The 20,822-nt window shown below is 38.7% G+C and overlaps 1 protein-coding gene across 2 annotated transcripts in view; it reads left to right on the top strand.

Moving 5' to 3' along the window:
- The first annotated feature begins 5,149 nt into the window (after window positions 1-5,149).
- Window positions 5,150-20,822, top strand: part of frg1 (FSHD region gene 1) — a 31,745-nt gene continuing 16,072 nt past the window's right edge. The window contains exons 1-3 of one of the 2 annotated variants that reach the window (XM_054743807.2): window positions 5,150-5,292; window positions 6,122-6,185; window positions 18,342-18,464. In XM_054743807.2, the coding sequence (XP_054599782.1) occupies window positions 5,230-5,292; window positions 6,122-6,185; window positions 18,342-18,464 (250 nt within the window). In that variant the 5' untranslated portion in view covers window positions 5,150-5,229. Of the gene's footprint in view, window positions 5,293-6,117; window positions 6,186-18,341; window positions 18,465-20,822 lie in introns of both variants that reach the window. The other variant, XM_070550176.1, reaches the window with a different exon arrangement.

Below are 20,822 nucleotides of genomic sequence, written 5' to 3' on the forward strand. Positions count from 1 at the left end.
AGGAGAGACACAGTCAGGGAGGCCGGGGCGGATCATGACATCATCACATTCTAGCTGAACTCTTGGTCCTAGTGCTCAACCAGTCTATTTAATATAGCGTAATATTGTTTTGGGGCAGTGAAGTGGGAATAGCAGGGGACAAAAATTTACTTTGAAAAAAGTAGGGGGAACAAGTGCCCCCCCCCCCCCCCCCCCACTCACACACACACACACACACGCACACACGCACACACATACACCACGTTGGGCCAATCACAACGCTATGTTTGCAGAGAGATGTTGGGCGGACTTAGCACCAGAGCTGTGACTGAGAAAAACTACAAAGATGGCATTGGCTCAAGCACAGAGCTCATTTGAAAAAAAAATTTTTTTATCAACTCTGGACAATTTAGTGTTGGGCTTTCCTTTGAGACATGAACAGATGAAGGAACTTTGTTTTGAGAAAGAATGTATTTGCTTCTTCTTTGACAATGTACGGCGGAATGCCCCGTTGACTGATCTCTGTAGCAATGAATACAGTTTAAAAGACAATCACTGATTCCACATATGACTGAGCTCATATGGGTTGTGACCAGACTATATATTTACATATATAGGATTTATAGATAAATAAAAAGTCACCAAATTTATTGTGAACTATTTTGTCTGAAATGTATAAAATCGACTCTTTGGTTGATTTTTTTCATCTCACTTTAAGTCTGAGCGGTGCTGAGCCAGACAGACTGACAGACCTTGAACAAAAAGTAAGGGAAACCAATTCCCTGCTGGCAGTTTTGTTGGTTTTGAACTGTGTATATAAAGGATGATAAATGTGCTTTTTCACAGTTGAAAGGCAGCTAATGGAGCAGGGAGACTTGTTAGACAAAAGACACTTTAACAAGGACATGAAAGGCACAAAGGACATAAAAGTGTTCCTGGATTAACTAATGCTTCACCCAGATGACAGATCAAACATTTAGACCTTGACATTTGTAACCATGCTTCTTACCTGTATTATATTTATCACCAAAAAGGACATTTTTAATTTTCAGTCCATTTTTTAATGGAAAAGTCCATTGCTGAAATTAAGTTTTTAAGAAAATAATGTTAAATGTACACGTTACAAGTACTGGTTAATTGTTTTTATTATTTGTTGGATTTTTTTTTTACCATTTAGAAAGACCATCAAAATCTGCATGTCGGATTTGACTCAACAAAGCATTTTTTTCAGAGGGTTTCACATCATGTTCATAGTGAACAAAGAAGAAACGAGTTTTAAGGGGATTCATCAAGATGCATTTTTGAACGGCTTAATCAGGCCTTGAGGGATAATGAGATGTATATGAATTTGTTTAAAGCTGGGTTATTGCACACAGTGCAGACTTAAAATAGGTGTTGTTGTCGTTATGATTGAAAGCCACAATTTCTATTCTGTTTCACAAATAGGAATTACTATAATTGTTTGCTAGCAAAGGTGGGCTGTTAGAGTCTAAAGAGAATGGAGCACATCACTCCTGTTCTTAGATCCCTACACTGGTTACAGTAAATTACGGAATAGACATCAAAGTGCTCCTACTAGTTTATAAATCGCTCAATGGTATGGGACCAAAATACATGCCCGATCTTGTTCTTGTTAAGACTCTAGCTGCAGCATTCTGAACAAGCTGCAGCTGCTTCACAGCTTTTTTGGGAGGACCAGTTAGGAGATGTAACGTCCAGCAATGGTCAGTTTTCACCTAAAAACTGACCTACATGCCACCGGTCACTGGCAGACATAAATTCCATTCTCTAAGGTGGATTTTACATTCTATCTTCCAACAAGCAACAAGGTTCTACAAACCTTGTTGACATTTCAGGAGGAACACGATGTGAGCCTGTGTTCCCAAACAAAGCCTTCTTCTGATAACACCGCAGGATTCCTCATGCCTCTGAATAAAGTGACTATTTCCAGCTTATATGAGTTAATCAATCGTGAAATGGAATGAACAAATGTTATATGAAATGATCAATAATGTTTTGATTAATCTGTGCTTAAATTAATAAGGTTGATTAATCTGTGCTTAAATTACTGTGGTTGAAATGAAACATCTTGATATTATGATCAGTAATTTTAGATTAAACAAGTGAATCATTATCTACACTCAGACACAAGGTTCATTAGAGATAAATTAAAGTTAAGTCAAATGTCATGACACATAGATATTTTCTTATCCACAAATCATTGCATCCTGTATCTGATAGAGACGTGACGTTCTGAGGTTTGCTTGTGAACACCCCTTAACATGGCACATCCCGGTTGGCCAAGAAATCATAATATGAGAATATTAAAACAGAGCTCACTAGAAGGTGAGTTAGTTCTAGAGAAAGCTACGGACAGGCCATCCGTAGCGAACCCTCTTTAACCCAAAGCTTTCGACAAGCTAAAAGCTGCCTACAGCTGACACGGCAAAACGGTTCCTTCAGCTATTCAGAAACAGCTGTTCTAGACGCAAACAATCTCATCTATCTGCTGTGATCTGGGAGAGGACTCTGGACCGGCCTGGTCATACTGCGATCTTTTCTACAACTTCAGTACCTTGGGGTCACCCGACCCCACCGACATCTCGGATCCGAAAGGGAGTCTCCTCAGCGGTACGTTACGTAGAACACAGCCAGATTGTGTCTGATGCCATTTTGATAAGAACCAACTTCATAGTTTAATGCAAACCAAATTCTTTTCACCCAGAACTCAGTTCTTCTAGATGCAAGGTTCTGATAAACACACACCATTAAATCACCATACATCACATCCACCTAGATTCATCCATCACAGTTGTTTTAGTTAACTTGTCTTGTTTTTAACTTGTTTAGAAAATAAATTTCTTGCTTTTTATAAACCTGACTGTCTGAATTGAGATGAAGTGTGTTTGGTCCCTGAAAAAGCAAAGAATCCTAGAATCTTCTGATTAAACATCCAAAGACCAAGCAGGTTGATATTCTATATTTATATAGAGTATCACAGCTTATTGGTCATAAGTAAAGGTAATATATTAAGCTTAAAAGCAAAACATTTACCACTCTACAGAGACCATTGCAATAGTCCAACCAAGAAATAAAAGCATAAATACGTCTGGTCTGGACATGAGACCTCTGACTCATAAATTTGATAAAGGTGATAAAATGCTGATTTAGTTAAAGTCTTAATATGTCCAGAGAAGCTCAAGTCGAAGTCAATAATAATACCTACATTTCTAATCTCGGTTTTTGTCTTTTTTTCCTCTGGAGTCTAGCTGAACAGTAACATCCATTCTACTCTTCTTGTTGCCAAAGACAATAACTTCAGTCTTGTTTTTGTTTAGTTGAAGGAAGTTTGACTGCATCCAGTCGTACTTGTTCTAGACTCTGACAGAGTGAGTCTAGTGGCCGACAGTCAAGGTGATAGGGCTTTAAATGTATTTTGCTTATTTGAATCTGTCACTCTGCGTTTTTCATGAGGGCTGAACATGAAAATAGTCTCCTACACCTATCTCCTGCATTAGCTTCTGATAGAAAACAGACAGTGAAATCCTAGGATTTGAAAATCCTTACAGATCTACGTTACACAGTAACTATTAGCATTGATGGACCCAACCACCTTCTCTCACAACAGGCAAGGCTGTTTTTTTAGCATCCAGGAAACAGCAGAGAATGTTTTGGCTAGTAACAGCTAACTTCTAGCATTAGCAACTCTACAGCAGCAGAACTCCTTCAGGCTTGTGTTATTTGTGGAGATTAAGCATCGACATTGCAAAACAAAAGAAGTCAGTGGTAGAGCTGCATTGCTGTTAGCCAATTTGAGGTGAGATGTCTAAATATCCGGATATTTAAGAGCAAAATAAAAATACATTTAGGCTTAATGGATTCCTGACCCCAACTTTAAAGCCTATCCTAAAAATCTTTCTAGCATGCCTGGTTTTAGAAACCTTTTATAACAGGTACAATAAATTAAACAAGCATTCACAATGAAACTTTCATGTTTCTTTCCATTCGATTTGTTTTTATAATAACCTTTTCTGGCCCCTGAACAAATCAACATTCTCCATATATTCTGTAATAAAACATACTGGTCGTATGCTACAATCAGGGCTAAGTACCATTATAGAATTTAAGTGTTGCTCTCACTCCAACGACTCTCTCAAGTGTGGTGTGTGTAAGCCTACTTTTTTTTTTTTTGACAGTGTCTTACGTTCTTACGGGCTTAACCACTTGGCTTTGCCAGAGCACGTTATGATTGTTTAATCCCACCAGCAATAAGGATCGCTGTCAAAGTATCACAGAATTTGACAGATGACAGAATAAGCACTGCTGGGACTCAGTTCAGCCCAGAATGTTGACTCGTGATTCCTGAAAAATCCTCTTTGCAGACTTGCTTCCATCTTACGGAACTCTCCTGAGCAAATTAATCAAATTCTGATACAGCTTTACCTCACAGCAACACAGCATCACCATGAGTCTCGCTGCGGCACTGCACTCTTTTCACCAAATTAACACATGCCACTGGTCACTGTAGACATTTCCTTGACTTGGGGACATCTTTCTGCTTTAAATTTCCCCCACAGTGGAGTCATGACAAAGTTATTTTATATGTTGACTTTTACTGAGCAGGTAACACAAGCCATGGTCTAAATTATTTTATTTTTTGACATTGTCCAGAAATGATTTATTACCTTCTGCCACAGGCTTCTGATTGGGCCATTTCTGTTTTATGAAGCTAAATTAGCATAAACATTATGAAGATAGCATCCATAAGGTCAGTTTCTCACCTGCTTAACTTGAGTACTTTTGCACTTTCTGTGTGTGTGTGTGTGTGTGTGTGTGTGTGTGTGCGTGTGTGTGTGTGTGTGTGTGTGTGTGTGTGTGTGTGTGTGTGTGTGTGTGTGTAAGAAGCATGCCTACTTTTATTTTCTGAGGTCATTTCTGACCTAATTTAACGCAAATGATTAGCTGCACTGCCTTTTCTTTTTTACTCTGAGAAATCTCAGAATATTACTCCTAAATTATTTTGAACACGTCACAGTTAAACTTGGGAGTAAAATTATTTATTTTATGAAACATTGTTCCATTCATTTTAATCTTATTCCATTAATGCCTGTTAAAATATTTTTACTTCACAATATCTGCTTACAACTCGTGGAGCAAAGAAAAACGAGATTGGTCATATGTGCCTCCACGGCTTCCGTATTTTGCAGCGACACTGTTTATTAGCACTAGCTGCTAGCGCTAAGTGGCAGAATGGCTGAATATTCGCGTGTGAAATCGACTAAGCTGGTCTTGAAAGGTTCAAATAAAGGGCAAGTATTTGTCTCAATTTTGTAAAGTCGATTCTTGTTAGTTCTGGTGTTTCTTTTTTTGGTGGGCGATTACTTTTTTGGAGTTATCACTTAGCATTACCTAAAGTGCTAGTTTAGGCTAAAGCACATTATAGAAATATAAAGTTGGAGCACGTTTTAACTTGTTTAATAATTTTCTTAATAAAAACTGATATATTGTAGGTCAGTCGGTTGTCCATAAGGTTGACCAATAGTTTAACATTGACGTTGCATGTGATAATTTTATTGGAGTTTGTATTATTCCAATCCAATCCAATTTTATTTATAAAGCGCATTCACAAGGCATTACAACCAAACAAGGCGCTGTACACTAAAAATGTTAGTTAATTAAACCGGCGTTATACAAACATGTCGAACACAGATAAAAGATAAAAAGGAAATACAACAAAATTCCCAAAACTAACAGCTAAAAATCAATAAGACACAGGGTGAATAAAAAATTAGAAAAACATTTTAAAAAAGAACCTCAATAGTACGGAAGTTGATAATTGTGAAGTCCATTTTTAAACGGTGCAGATGTAAGTGAGGTTCATAATTATGTGGTATAAGCTAGGTTGAAGTAGTGAGTTTTTTTTATTATTATGTCAATAAGCAACAAGTACTCAGATTGGTGTATTTTTTCATTTAGTCATTGACTCCACTTAGTTACTAGGGTTTATTAAAGTGAGCTTGAGTTTACAGACAAACCTTTAAAAACGGTATAATAAAGTAGGCATCCTGCAATACAAGCTTTTATATGTTCATGTTAGTCAGTCTGTATTTACTTTGATTTTATTTGTTTTCCCAACAGGAAGAAGAAGAAAAACAAAGATAAGAAGAGAAAAGGCACAGATGACGAGGCGAAACTTGACATTGTTGGTATGTACAGGTTCTCCATTGCACTTGGTCAGCTGAGGAAATACTACGGTGGCCCTGAAGTGCAAATCACAAAAACAAATCACTAAACGCACAACAAATTGAAAAGCGCAAAAACAAAAAACAAACCGGAAGAGGTAGGTACCAATGCTGCAACAACAGGCATCACTGCTTGGATGATGGATCCGTTAGCCTTTTGAACCGGAAGTTGTTCTGCCGAACGTGGTTATGTGAAAGAGCAGTCAGCGGGTGTGTCCGAATCCACAGGCAGGATGCTTACGAGTATGGGTCCTCGCCGGTCTAGCAAGGCCGGGTCCTTGCCAGACCGGAACCCAGCGGCTCTGAATTCGGACAGTCTAGCCTTCACCTCTACGGTGGCCCGTAGGTCCCGTCACTGCCGCGGCGTCAGCTACACGCAAAGGAAACATGCTAAAGCTAGCGAAAGTGGAGCAGGAATATTAAGGAGCTACAGCAGCTTCACGTCCATCAGCAGCGTTTGTTCACAACTGTTTTCAGGTAAAGTAACTTTGTTTATTCTAGAAACTTTCAGGACTTACATGTTAACTTTAGATGGTTTCATGTATGTTTTAAGCTACAGAATGAACTTGTTAAACATACACAACACATTACTACAGAGTATTATCATGTAGGTAATTAATATAAACCAAATGCATTATAAATGTTGAATGCAGTAGGATGTTTTCTAATGTAAATTGGACCTTAGAACTTATTTAGCATCAAATGGGGGTAAAATGCTTTAAAAAACAGGCTTTTTAATAAAATAGCATTGAAGTGATTCCAATTTGCATTTGTTTATTCAACTTAAGCCTAATAATGATTAGATGTGCCTTAAAAATGTAAATTCTTTGTAGTTTTCCCTGCTGCTTTTCTTTAAACTGATCAGAACCAGTGTTCTGCAGGTTTTATGTTTTGTTTTACATTTTTCTATAAAAAACCTCTTATTTAATCTATTACAGGTCAGCATGCACTGTGCTGCACATCTGCCTCTGTGCTGGTGAAGTTGTGGGTCTGGAGGATGAGCGTGAGGAAGATGTGAGTGGAGGAGGTCAGTGGTGCTCTGTCCTGCAGGAGGTACCAGCAGACCACCACTGTTGTTAACAGGCAAGTTATTCACAGAGATGTAACAGCAGTCGTCTGAGCCAGCCCAGCAGGCCCTGTAGATGGACGATGGAGTGGACAGTGAGAGGAAGCGTCCCAAAGCTCTCTCTGCAGACCGTCCTGTATGATGTTCCTCTGGCCAGAAACGTCCAGCCACGGGTCTGTTCCAGCCCTCCATCCACGTCTGGATCCTCCTGCAGCAGATTCAGCTGCACTGTTAAAGACTTCCTGCTCACTCAGTTTAAATAAATGATCCAGGAAGAGTCACTCAGGTTAATCCTGCTTTAACCGTACATAACTGGTCCATACTGGTTTTGATCTGTAAATAAGTGTAACGTATTATAAACAATCTTGTCTCCTTACCATCTTTTCATTTTCTGTTCATGTAACATGTTCAAAAACATCTGTAATAATAAAATTGGTGATAAAATCAATGACCAGAAAGAGTTATCAGTTAGTATTTGTTTTAATAAATGTTTTCAAATATCAAAACAGCTAAATAACATCAACATGATGACAGTAGAAGGCCTCTCTCCCAGGAGGACCACCAGGTAAAGCCTCTCCTGACCCTGGACACCTGCAGTCCTACAGAGAAAATCAGAGACCACAGGTGACAAAAAGGCAATAAACACTTTTTTACATTTATCCACATGAGAAGATAAAAATTATATTCTTCACACAAACTTTTTACTTCATTATAACGTCAGCTGTGTAAATCCCCGAATGTAAAACTACTTTTCACAGAAGAACTTCTGTGGTTGTGTGTGTAAACAGCTTCACTCTTCACCTCTAAGCTTAATAAAAATGCTTATTTGCTCCGTTGTCCTTAAAACAAATGACAAGTTTAATTCGACACACACACACACGGGAAAAACTGGGACCCGCGATACAAACTCGTTCTGGCTGATTTCTGCCTAAAATGTAATTTTAAAAACAAATATACAAACGAAAAATGTCTATGAACTGAACCACTTTAAGCTTTTTAGGTTTCTATGGCTAGTTTTTAACAAACTTACGTTTAAAACTTCGTAGCTCTCCCCATTTTCTCTGCCTGTTGAAAATCCACAGCCGGAGCGAGGAAGCGTTTGAGGACGCGAGAATGAGTATTCTTGGAATTCGGACAGTACTAGTCGTTGCGCTGTGACGTCATCAACCTCAAAATGCACTCTTACAAGCATCCTTCCCGTGGATTCGCAACGTGTGGATCACTGGTAATGTTCATGTTTGTAAAAATGCGTTACGCAGAACAACTTCCGGTTCAAAAGGCTAACGGATCCATCATCCAATCAGTGATGCCTGTTGTTGCTGCATTGGTACCTACCTCTTCCGGTTTGTTTTTTGTTTTTGCTCTTTTCAATTTGTTGAGCATTTTGTGATTTGTTTTTGCGCGTAGTGATTTTTTGTTGCGTTTAGTGATTTGTTTTTGCATTAAGTGATTTGTTGCTGCGTGTTTCAATTTGTTGTTGCGTTAAGTGATTTGTTTTTGTGGTTTGCACTTCAGGGCCACCGTAAAATACATTTTAATTCGGACAGTTTCTTTACTGAACTGTGCTACTTTAACAGTGTTGCATTGCATATGGATTTAAAACTCACACAATCTGGATAGTCTCCATTTTCCTGTGAGTTTGCAAATATATTTACAGGTAAATCTGTAAAATATTGACATGTGTAAAAATGGATGCATGATGATTAATAAAATTGGGAAAACCCATTTTATAAATCTACTTAAGAAATGAAAACCTAACTATGTATATGTAAATATTTTAACGGAAAACAAACTTATGTAAGATCTCGGGGTTGTTCTTACCTGAAGAAACAGCCAAGGTTTGGCTGAAGGTTAGCTCTCAGCAGTGTTGGGAACATTACTTTAAAAAGTAATTAGTTATAGTTACTTTGTCAAAAAGTGACTGAGTTATTTACTGAGTTACAATGTTATAAAAGTAACTAATTACCAGGAAAGTTACTATTCTGTTATTTATTTAATAAAAATGTGTAAGAAAAATGATTTAATAGAAATTACTTAATTTAGTATAAAAGGCTATAATACAAAATTATAAATTACTAAGTAGACTTGAACATGATAAATGAACAGGAAACATTAGGTCATCTAAACTATTTAAATGTCACCGTGTGTTAGGAAACAAGAACTCAATCAACTGAACTTCATGATTGCAAATAAAAATCACCTGCAAAGGGTTCCTGAGCCTTTAAATGGTTTCTCAGTTGAGTTGAATTACTGAAATAAATAGATTTTTGCACCATAATTCTAATTTTTCTAGATTCACTTGTATATATAATTGGGCATTTTTATTAGCGTTTCTATTAGCCCAGCAGAGGATGTACTTTCTGCGGCAGTTGAAAAAGGCCAAGCTGCCGGCCCAGATGATGGTGCAGTTTTACACGGCCATCACTGAGTCCATCCTCACCTCCTCCATCGCTGTGTGGTACGCTGGAGCCACGGTGAGGGACAAACATAGACTGCAGCGCATTGTGCACTCTGCTGAGAAGGTGATTGGCTGCAGCCTTCCATCTCTCCAGGATCTGTACGTCTCCAGAACTCTGGGGCGTGCAGGTCGGATAGCAGCTGACCCTTCTCACCCGGGTCACAGACTTTTTGAGCCGCTTCCCTCAGGCAGGAGGTTACGGTCCATCCGGACCAGAACCTCCCGCCATAAGAACATCTTCTTTCCATCTGCCGTTAGACTTGTGAATAGATTATAAACATACAACCATGCTGGTCTTCTGTACTTGACACAATGTCACGTTATCGGCCATGTTATCATTACCTGCCATTTTTTATAGCTGAAAGTTTTATTCTAGTTTTTTTTTATTCTATTTATTCTATTTTATTCTATTTTTAATCTTATTATTCATGTTATATGTAGCACATTAGTACCGAAGCAAGTTCCTAGTTTGTGAATTGTTTGTTCACTGACAATGGCAATAAACCTATTCTGATTCTGATTACTCATAATCTTTCTTTCTTCTTTCTTTCGGTCTTTATTTTGGTTTATAGCATTAACATAACATTTTTCTTTTCAAACAAAACAACAATATTAACAACTTGAATTTAAACCAAAAAAGGAATAGGCAGAAGCAATGCTTATTTTAGCCTACCCTAATTTCCACCTAAGATACATAACCAATATACATTTCTTTTATTTTCCCCAATATAAATAACCACAATGAAAATTCATTAATGTCTATACATACTTTTCATACCCTGTAAATATGTGACACTTTACACCTGCTTTAAACTCTAGTAAAGAAGTACATTTCTTCAAATCATCATCTACCTCATTCCACAATTTCACACCAACAACGGAAACACATCTTGATTTCACATTAGTTCTGGCGTTTACACATTCAAACATAAATACACCTCTGAGATTATAATGATCATCTCTCGGTTTGAAATAAAGTTTTATGCAATTTGGGATATTATTATTAACTACTTTATGAAGAATCTCTTAAGATTTTTACTTTAATAATGTCTCCTAATTTTAGCTTTTTAGTTTGACTAAATAGATTATGGGTTGGTTCGAGGTATCCCAATTTATTAACTATTCTAATCGCCTTTTTTTTGTAATTTAAATACAGTCTCAACACACGTTTTACCTGCATTTCCCCAAACCTCTGCACAGTAAGACAAATAAGGCATAACTAAAGAGCTATAAATCAAAAACAAGGCTTTTTTATTTAGTACATCACTAGTAGGGCTGCAACAAACGATTATTTGGATAATCGATTAATCGGATGGGGTCTCGACACGATTAATCGATTAATCGGATTACATGGGGAAATTTTTAAAAACTGCTAGGGAAACGTTATTTCTCTCCTTCCTTCACTTTATTTAACACAACATTATTAGAAAACAGTTCAATAGCAGAAAAACAACATGCCATCACCTAAATTGTCTTATAAGGTGTATAGACAGAGACCCTAAGCTACATCTATCTGTGACCTAAAATGCTTGGTCCAAGTTAAACAGCTTAAGGGCAATTCTCATCTGTTTTGTTTGATCTCATCTGTTGACATTTATTTTAAATGTAATTAAACATAGGCTGTGAATTAATCAAAATTGATCACTATTTCCAAAAATGACTGAAAAAATACCAAATAAAACAAAAGTAAATGAATGCCATTCTCCTTGCGATGATGCCCTGGGCAACTGCCATAAAGTCACATCAAGAAATGCTGCTGATCATTCCAATGATCCCAAATAGACTCACATTAGGCCACATGAAAGCAACTGAACCCAAAAATATATTAACCAGTATATAACTGCACTCTCACACAACACGCCTGCAGCAACAGTTAGGACTCCTCCCTCCCTTTTAAAAGCGTTTTTGCTTCCGAGGACATTGTGGTTGTAAAACCACATGCTAGTAGTCTGGCCCCGGTGTGATCAACCAGTTTCTGCGGGAATGTGACGGCGGAACCAGGGCCAGATTAACACTTTGTTGTACCCTGGGCAACAATATTCAAGGGCTCCATCATCACGACCCGAGGATCACCATAATGTGGTCACATACAGAATATTTTACTGTAATATGCAGTAAATATACTCAATACTTGAATGCCTGACAACACGTAACCCGCCCAGAGTAACCTTTGACCCACCTCGTGTGGACTGACCAATGAGGAGAGGGTCTTAACTTGAGGCCCTCTCTTCATTGGTCAGTCTGCATGAGACTGACTCTCAACTGACATTCGAAGTCATAGGCAGCAAAGCGTCTCTGTGCAGTGCAAAAGCCCGGGTGGACAGTTTGTTTAATGTAGGGTGATCATATTTCCATTTCCAAACAAGAGGACAGGGGATCTGTGCCTATGATGTCACACTATGGCAACACCACACAAACCATGTTGGGACCCATTTTTTGTAAGAACTAAATTAATATCAGATTCTGCCAATAAAAGGGCTCTAAAACAATTCATATGTAAATATTTTGCATATTTAATGCAAAATCTCATTTTTATGCTTTAGTGCTGCAACAAGGTTTTATTAATAATAAATTATTATACCTTTTGTTTTACTACAGCATCGGTAAGCTTCCTGTTTACAGATTATTAAGGATGCTTGTTTCAGCTGTGAGATTAGACGATAGGATCAATGATAAAATAAGTTGTCACACACTCCATGGAAACTTTCAGATAATCCACAAATAGTGGCTTTCAAATGGTTTTGTTACTTTTTGCAAGTTTAGAAAAGAAGCTGATGAGACAGCATGTCTGATAATTTAGTTTTTCATCTGATATATTAGAACATGTCAGTAATGTCTGAGGGGCTTTTACAAACACTGTATAACTAATACTCCTGGAGAGGGCATGAATTACACAGAGGCTTCTGGGGAGCCCAGTTATGGGGGGGGGGGAGACATTTTGCCTTGGCCCCCAAAATGTCTTGAAACGGCCCTGGGTGTGTGACTGAGTTTTGAAGGTGATCTGAATTGTATCCAAGGGCGTCAGTTTGTTTCCAGAATTGCTGGGGACAATAACCATACACTTGAGTGGGGTTTAAAAATTGCTGGGGACAATAACCATACACTTGAGTGGGGTTTAAAAATTGCTGGGGACAATAACCATACACTTGAGTGGGGTTTAAAAATTGCTGGGGACAATAAAGTAGGCTAGCACAGGGGTCGGCGGCTCTGGAGCCGCATGCGGCTCTTCCATCCATCTGATGCGGCTCTGTGTTTGTAAAATAATGAATGGATATTTAAATAAAATGCTTTATATTTTACTGCATTAATTTTACATCTGTATGCCAATTCTAAATGTAAAGATTGTCTGCGTAAACCTGAACAGGTCCAACCTGGTCTTACTGTGAGACCGGGTTGACGCGTCACTCTTGTGCGTAATCATATGCGCTTTATTAGCTGAAGACGATGTGAGATTCTGGGATTCTCCTCAGACGGCTCCTGGATGTGTCGCCACATTGGAGACGGGAACAAGCGCTATTCAGCCAAAGTTTCATCATCAGGGAACATTTTCTAAGTGACAAGCCTCTCTGAGAGACCGGGTTTGGAAAACACTCGCTTCAGTGGGAGGAACCTTCCCACATGCGCTCTGGGTGGCTCTGGGGTTAATCAAGTTTAATTGTTTCTCTTTGCAACAATCTTCACAAGAAGGCAAAACAGTTAAACGGCAGGTTACATATATTTCCATTTGACTGTTTATTTTGACAGATGAACTCAAGGATGTTGCTTGGTTTGAAAGAATTACCCCCACGCACACTGATGCACATGGATGAGCTGACATTTTAATCGTTAACGCACATCGCGGAGGTAAAAGATTCCCATCAGAACATCAGAGCTTTATACTGGACACTGTGTTCAGCGCGGCTCGGAGCGCCCACAGTGGACAGTGAGCTGAAGATCTGAGGGGTTCGCAGCGCAGCGCAGAACCATGGTGCATGCAATGATTTCCTCCCACTGAAGCGGTCTGGAAACCCGGTCTCTCTGAGGGATGTGTCACTTGGAAAAATGTTCTTTTTATGAAATTATGAAACTGGCTGAACAGCGCTTGTTCCCGTCTCTAATATGGAGACGCATGATGCGTAGAGACATTTGATCACGCACAAAGTTCGTGTGGAGCAGAAGCGGTCGGGCCACGGCAGGTGAAATGTTCCTAGCCTACATGAAGGGAAACTGTTTAATTGTAACATTAATACGTTACTGGACACGCTGGTCTGGTTGGTTAGACCAGTGTTTGAAGTGGAAAACACACACACACACACACACACACACACACCAATTAAAATATATGCTGATAGCATGGACTAGAAGACAGGTGATGGTTTACGTATTTAAATGATGATCAGGCTGCTGTAAAATGTAATCTCCATCCACATCCAGACAGAATCATCCTCTATTCTGTCTCTATTTGCTCTGCTCTTGTCTGGGCTGATCAGCTGATGGTGCGCCTAACTAGCGGCTGATGCACATTTTACGCATTTGGAGAGGTGGGCTGGATGCTGTGCGTTTACTGGAAGATGGTTAACGCACGGGTGTAGACTACATATTAATGACAAATGAATGAAAATTAAATTGTGAGTTTTTACTTCATATTTTATAAATAAAAATGACGGGGGAAAACATTTATGACGTCTTTTTAAACTAAATTTTCTAGCGCGACCTGCCTGCTTCACTTAAGTCACTGCTTATTAAGGTCCGTCCAGAAATACTGTGGGAAACGGGTAATAATGGCTCTTTGATGGGAATAGGTTGCCGACCCCTGGATAAGATCTGAGCTGGTAAAACAAAAATCCTCATCAGCAGGCGTTTTTGAAAGTGGGGGGGACACAGCTGCCAATCACAAATTTTGCCGGGGACATGTCCCCGGCGTCCCCGGTTAAAATGACGCCTATGATTGTATCAGATGTATAACTATGACATGTGTATAACTTATTGTTTTTTACTGGTAAAAACGTGTAGTGGAGATAAATCTACCTACATTTTACTTTGTTTTCTTGTTTTTATTTAACTATTTTCCTGTCCTGTCTGTCTCTCATCTTCCTGCATCTCCTCATAATTCTCCAGAAAATCTGTTGCCTGGATTCTTACTTTTTCACCTCATCAGTTACTTTTGAGCAGATCAAAGAGATCTCCTGACCGCAAAGCGGAGAGCGCGTTTTCGATGCTGCGTGAGGTGAAATCACCACAGCACAGGTGATGAGCTCCGCAGCAGAGCGCTTCAGGCACAAATAAGACAGAAAATAGAGAACATGTGCAGACAAGAACGATCGTGTGCTAATTATAGTTTTTTGGTTGCGCCACTTTGAGAATGCACCGTGCGCTGGAAGCAGCTGCCTGGATCTCTGTGCAACAATGCGGAACCGGTTCGCAGCAGCGCAAGTCTGCAGGCTCTCCCTCGCGCTGATCTGCGGCTCTCCCTCGGGCTGATCTGCGGCTCTCCCTCGCGCTGATCTGACTTGCTCTGGTCTGCGCGCAACGGTGGGCGGGAAGGGGGGGGGGGGGGGGCGCATTTGGAAGAGTTGTGCGACACAACGAATCGATGACGCAATTCGTTGCCAACGCTTTTAGTAATCGATTTTCATCGAATTCATCGATTCGTTGTTGCAGCCCTAATCACTAGTTTTATAAAGTATAGCAATAGATTTAGACACTTGCCGTTTGATATATTCGATATGTGGTTTCCAACTGAGTTTACTATCAATAATCACACCGAGGAATTTAGTTGAATGTACTTGTTTAATTGGGACTCCATTTAAATACAGCTTAGCACCGTCATTGTCCCTGTTCCCTGAAAATATCATAAATTTGGTTTTATTTTCATTTAGTGATAGCTTGTTGTAATCAACCATTTTTTAATTGAACCCAATTCGTTTTCAACCTCTTGTAATAATTTACTCATATCTTTTCCCATACAAATGAAATTTGTATCATCTGCAAACATAATAAATTTTAACCGAGACGATACAGAAAAGATGTCGTTCAGGTATAGGTTGAATAATTTCGGTCCTAGCACCGAGCCTTGCGGTACACCACATATTACTCTTTCAAGCTGTGAATCTATATCATTAACATTTACATATTGAAATCTACTGCTTAAATAACTTTCAAGCCATTTATTGGTTTTACCACCAAGACCATAGTATTCACATTTCTTGAGCAGGTATGTGTGATCAATTGTATCAAATGCCTTACTCAAGTCAATTAAGACAGCCACTACATGAAGTTTTTGATCCACTGCTGTTGCAATCTGCTCTACCAAATCCATAACTGCTAATGAGGTTGAACAATTCTTCCTAAACCCATACTGATGGTCGTTTAAAAGATCAAACTTGTTGGTAAATGCTTCAAATCTAATTACAAAAAGTTTCTCAAGTATCTTTGAAAACTGTGGCAGTAAAGAGATAGGTCTATAGTTACAAGCTAATAATTTATCACCACTTTTATGAATAGGAATAACTCTGGCTATTTTCATTTGTTCAGGGACTGTGCCACTTGAAAAGGATTTATTACAAATATAAGTAAAAGGTTCAATAATGCAATGGATAACCTCCTTGATGAGAGACATATCTATCCCATGAAAATCTAAGGACTTTTTACTTTTGAAACTATGTACTGCTTGGATCACATCACTGTGGCTTACACTGCTCAAAAACATTGTATTATTATTTTTATTTATTTCATGGTTAATGTCAACTTCTGGCAGCTTTTTAGCTAGATTAGGGCCAACATTCACAAAATATTTATTAAACTCATTTGCAATGATCTTTCCATTTTTATTGTGAATATCTATACCTGCTTCTTTTGTGTTTCTTATTAATTTATTTAACACATTCCATGTACCCTTAATATTATTTTTGTGTTTTAGGAAAAGCTGATCATAATATTCCTTTTTTTGCTTCCTTATTATTGTAGTTAATTTGTTTTTATATTCCTTGTACCTTTTTTGTTTTTCCTTTGTTGGATTTTTTATAAAATCCAGATACAGTGATTTCTTTTTCTGGCAAGCCCTTTCCAATCCCCTAACAATCCAGGGTGGGGACCTTTTTTTTAAGTTTTGCTTATGATATTTTAGAGGACAATGTTTATCATAAGCTCCCAAAAATATTTCAAGAAATGCCTTATAAGAATTGTTAACATCATCAACATAAACATCAGTCCAATCAGAGCAAAACAGTTCATATTTCAGAGCTTGAATTGCAACAGGAATTTTTTTTTCTAGTTGTGGTATAATTTACATTTTCCAGAGATGTTTCATCACTTCTAATCATTTCCACCACAGTAAACACCGGTAAATGATCAGTAATATCAGTTAAAAAAAGGCCATTCTTTGTCTTGATGTCAGATTGATTTATGAATATATTGTCAATCAGTGTAATACTATCGGCTGTTATCCTGCTTGGTCTCAATATCAACGGAAAGAAACCTAAACTAAACATTGAATTAATAAATTCAGCTATTTTAGTATTATCATCTGATTTAAACACATCAATATTAAAATCACCACAAATTAAAGTCGTTTTGTTCCTACATTGCCCAAATAATGTTTCAATACGTTCATTAAACTGATCTATAGAAGAACCAGGACTACGATACTTACAACTTATAATGATGTTTCTGGATTTTTTACACTTAATTTCAATTGTCAGACACGCCATCAAATTCTCAACAATGAAGGTCATATTCGTTAATATCGTACAATCAAAACCAGTCCTAACAAAAAGTGCTACCCCACCCCCTCTTTTGTTTTTGTCCGCTCTGAGTAAACATTTCATAGCCATCCAGTTTATTCAATAACTCTTTTCCATCTTTGATCCAGGTTTCTGAAATTGCAACTACTGTAAATTTCTCCTTGAACTCATTTAGGTAATCTGAGATTTTAGATAAATTGTTGTAGAGACTAATAGAATACTAATAGAATAGCTATGGTCCTTAAAAAGGACACTAGAAGGGGCAGAAATCTGATGGAGGACTAAAGGTTACTGTTCTGGGTTGGACCCAAACAAGGCAATGCTAATGCTGGGTGGTAAAGAGACCTGAGCGCCTGTGATGTCTGAGACTGGTAGTCAGTTTTACAGCAGAACTAAGGAAATGATAAGGAAGGTAGAAGATCATGAATAGGGAGTAATGATCTGACGTCTGAGTGGTGAATAGACCTTCCTTACTTGGAACATCCCACTGTTACACCAAGAAGGGTACGGCTGCAGACCCACAGATTCACGCCTGCAGCAGCAACTCTGCCGGTCTCTGGGTCTGCAGCCTGATCACGTCTTCCCCGTTCCTCGCTGGCCGTGATGCGCTTGGATGTAAACACCTGCCCTTTTAGCTCCCAGTCAGCTGATGCCAGCTTCAGCACACCTCACTGGTGAATTCTAGTAACGCACATATTTTGTTATCAGTAATGGAAACAGAGTTATGATGAAAGAAGACTGTACTTACGGTAATTAGAAAACACGCAAGAGAAACAGCTAACTTCCATTAGTAATGCAGTTATTCTCATCACTGGCTCTCAGTGATTCCAAGTATTTAAACACATTCACTTTGTCTCTCTCACTCTGTTTATTAGGAGGCTGGTGGTGTGTGAGTGGTTTTGGAGAGATTGCTGGAACAATTGCCATAGAGATGCAGAATAACTCATACATCCATGCCCTGGATACTGGACTCTTCACACTCGGTGCACCACACAAAGGTAAGAGAATAGACTGGTGTCAGGATTAAGGAGTTACTTTAGAGGTACAGGTTGTCTTTTTCTTACCACAGTAAAACTTTATTATTGGTAATGTTTTTATTTAATGTGCTTGGAAATCATATTTGAACTTTAAAATATCTTTTTAAACTGTGCACCAATTTTTTGTGCCACTAATCCTGCCTATATATCATCTGTTGATTGATTTTTCTTTAAGTGTAAAATATTCTCAACATTTTATTTTTATTTAAATTAAAATTTTTGCATTTTTGCCTCATTTTATTGACAGAACTGGAATCGCAGTCAAGAAAATGTTTAAGATAAACTTTTTGGCAATCCTCCTTTTTAATCTAGTTTATGTTTGGATTTTTATTCTGGACTTATTTGGTAAATGGCCTGTATTTGATATAGCGCCTTCCAGAGTCCTTGAACCCCTCAAGGCGCTTTACAACACAATCAGTCATTCACCCATTCACACACACATTCACACACTGGTGGGGATGAGCTACAATGTAGCCACAGCTGCCCTGGGGCGCACTGACAGAGGCGAGGCTGTCAGACACAACGACAGCGACAGACTGAGCGGTGCTCGAACCTGCAACCTTCCGGTTTCGGGGCGAGCACTTAACTCCTGTGCCACCGTTGCCCCTATTATTTCCTGTACCCATTTACATATTCCTTGATCCGGAGTCAAATTATTTTTGCGACACATTTGAATTGCTCTCTGATAGATAAAAAAAAGTTTACAACTAAATTAGACAGAACCTCTGAGTGACAACACAAAAATAAACTTTTTAATTTCTAGGGGAAAGTGGTAAATTTATCTCATGGTTCCAGTGGCGGCTCCAGAAATGTTTTTCTGCAGGTGCTATGAAGGAGCTAGTCTTTTTATTGAGGGTGTTAAGAAGGAAGTGGTCATGCGTACCTATTGTTCTCTAAAACACCTTCAACACTAGCAGATACACATGCGTGCACAACACCTCAACAACACCTGAAACAATCATTAATATACATCATAAACATGTGAACAATCGCTGACTTTTCCATGAAATCATAAACACATACAGCTACACAGAAAACCATCTATAGTGTTGCAAGGTTAGCTAACGTTAACGTTAGCATTTCCAGCGGGAAAACCCTGGACTGCTGCGGCGGTTGAGGGTTGACTCTCTTCATCCAGATCCGTAGGTTTCTGTGGGTCTGAGATCACTTCCAAACATTCATTCGTTTCTGACTGAACCCGTGGAAATGTGACCAACAAAAACCGATCCATCTTACCGCTAGCTCTACCTTTCACTCGTTCACAGGTGGAAAATGAGGTCAAAGGTTAACATCAATTACCTGTTTTGGTTAAAATTTTTACTATCTATATGATAATTTACTGATTATTTTTGTTTTGTATGTTAAATATTATCACATCCGCACGTTAAATTAAAATGAAATTGTAAAAAAATAAATCAAATATTTACTTGGGGGCGCTATGGGGGTGCAATGACTAATCCAGGGGTAGCTATAGCCCCCCCCCCCCAGTGCAGCCACTGCATGGTTCCTAATTAGCTAGCCTAGAAATCAAGACAAACCGTCACAGTAGCAAAACATTTTGCAGGTTGGTCTAGCAACGCTTCACAGTAGCCTCAGCAGGTCTACCATTGGCTGGGCTATGGCAAATTACAGCTCTCTATGTTTGTAGAGAGATGTTGGGTAGGCTTAGCACCAGAGCTGCAATGGAGCAAAACTACAAAGATGGTGTCAGCTCAGGAAAAGCACTCGTTTAAAACGGCTTTATCAGCAGTTTTGGACGATTTAGACGTGGGCTTTTCTTTGAGACATGAGCAGATAGACATACTTAAGTCCTTTATCTTCTTCTTCTACGTGTTTGGCAGACTCCCCTGTTGGATGATTTCCATAGCGATGAATAAGTTTCATTGTTCTGATTGGTCTTAGAGCGGTCCTATTGCATGTGGACACAGTTTGAAAGACAACTGTAGATTTCAACTCACAACTGAGCTTTGTCTATGGGTCGTGACCACACTAGTATATCTACAAATTTAAGTTGGCTTGTCAGGCTAAATTATCTGAGAATGAGCTGTAAAAAAGCAGCTGCTGTGGGAGGTTAAGGGTGTTTCTCAATGTCAAGGCGCCTGGCCTTGCGAGGCGATATCTTGCGAGGCCAGGCGCCTTGCTTACGAGGACACTATCCGTCCTTGGTCAAAGAAAACATTTAAATGGAACAGACTTGCATCATGTGACCGCGGCTGCCACGGTGGTCATGGGCTTGAAGAAAACTTTACTGTTAAAGTTTAATTTTGAATGTTTTTTATGCTAATCTGGACCAAGATAAGTTCCCACGGATAAATAAGG

This window comes from Nothobranchius furzeri, chromosome 4 (assembly GCF_043380555.1).
Source record: "Nothobranchius furzeri strain GRZ-AD chromosome 4, NfurGRZ-RIMD1, whole genome shotgun sequence".
NCBI lineage: Eukaryota > Metazoa > Chordata > Actinopteri > Cyprinodontiformes > Nothobranchiidae > Nothobranchius > Nothobranchius furzeri.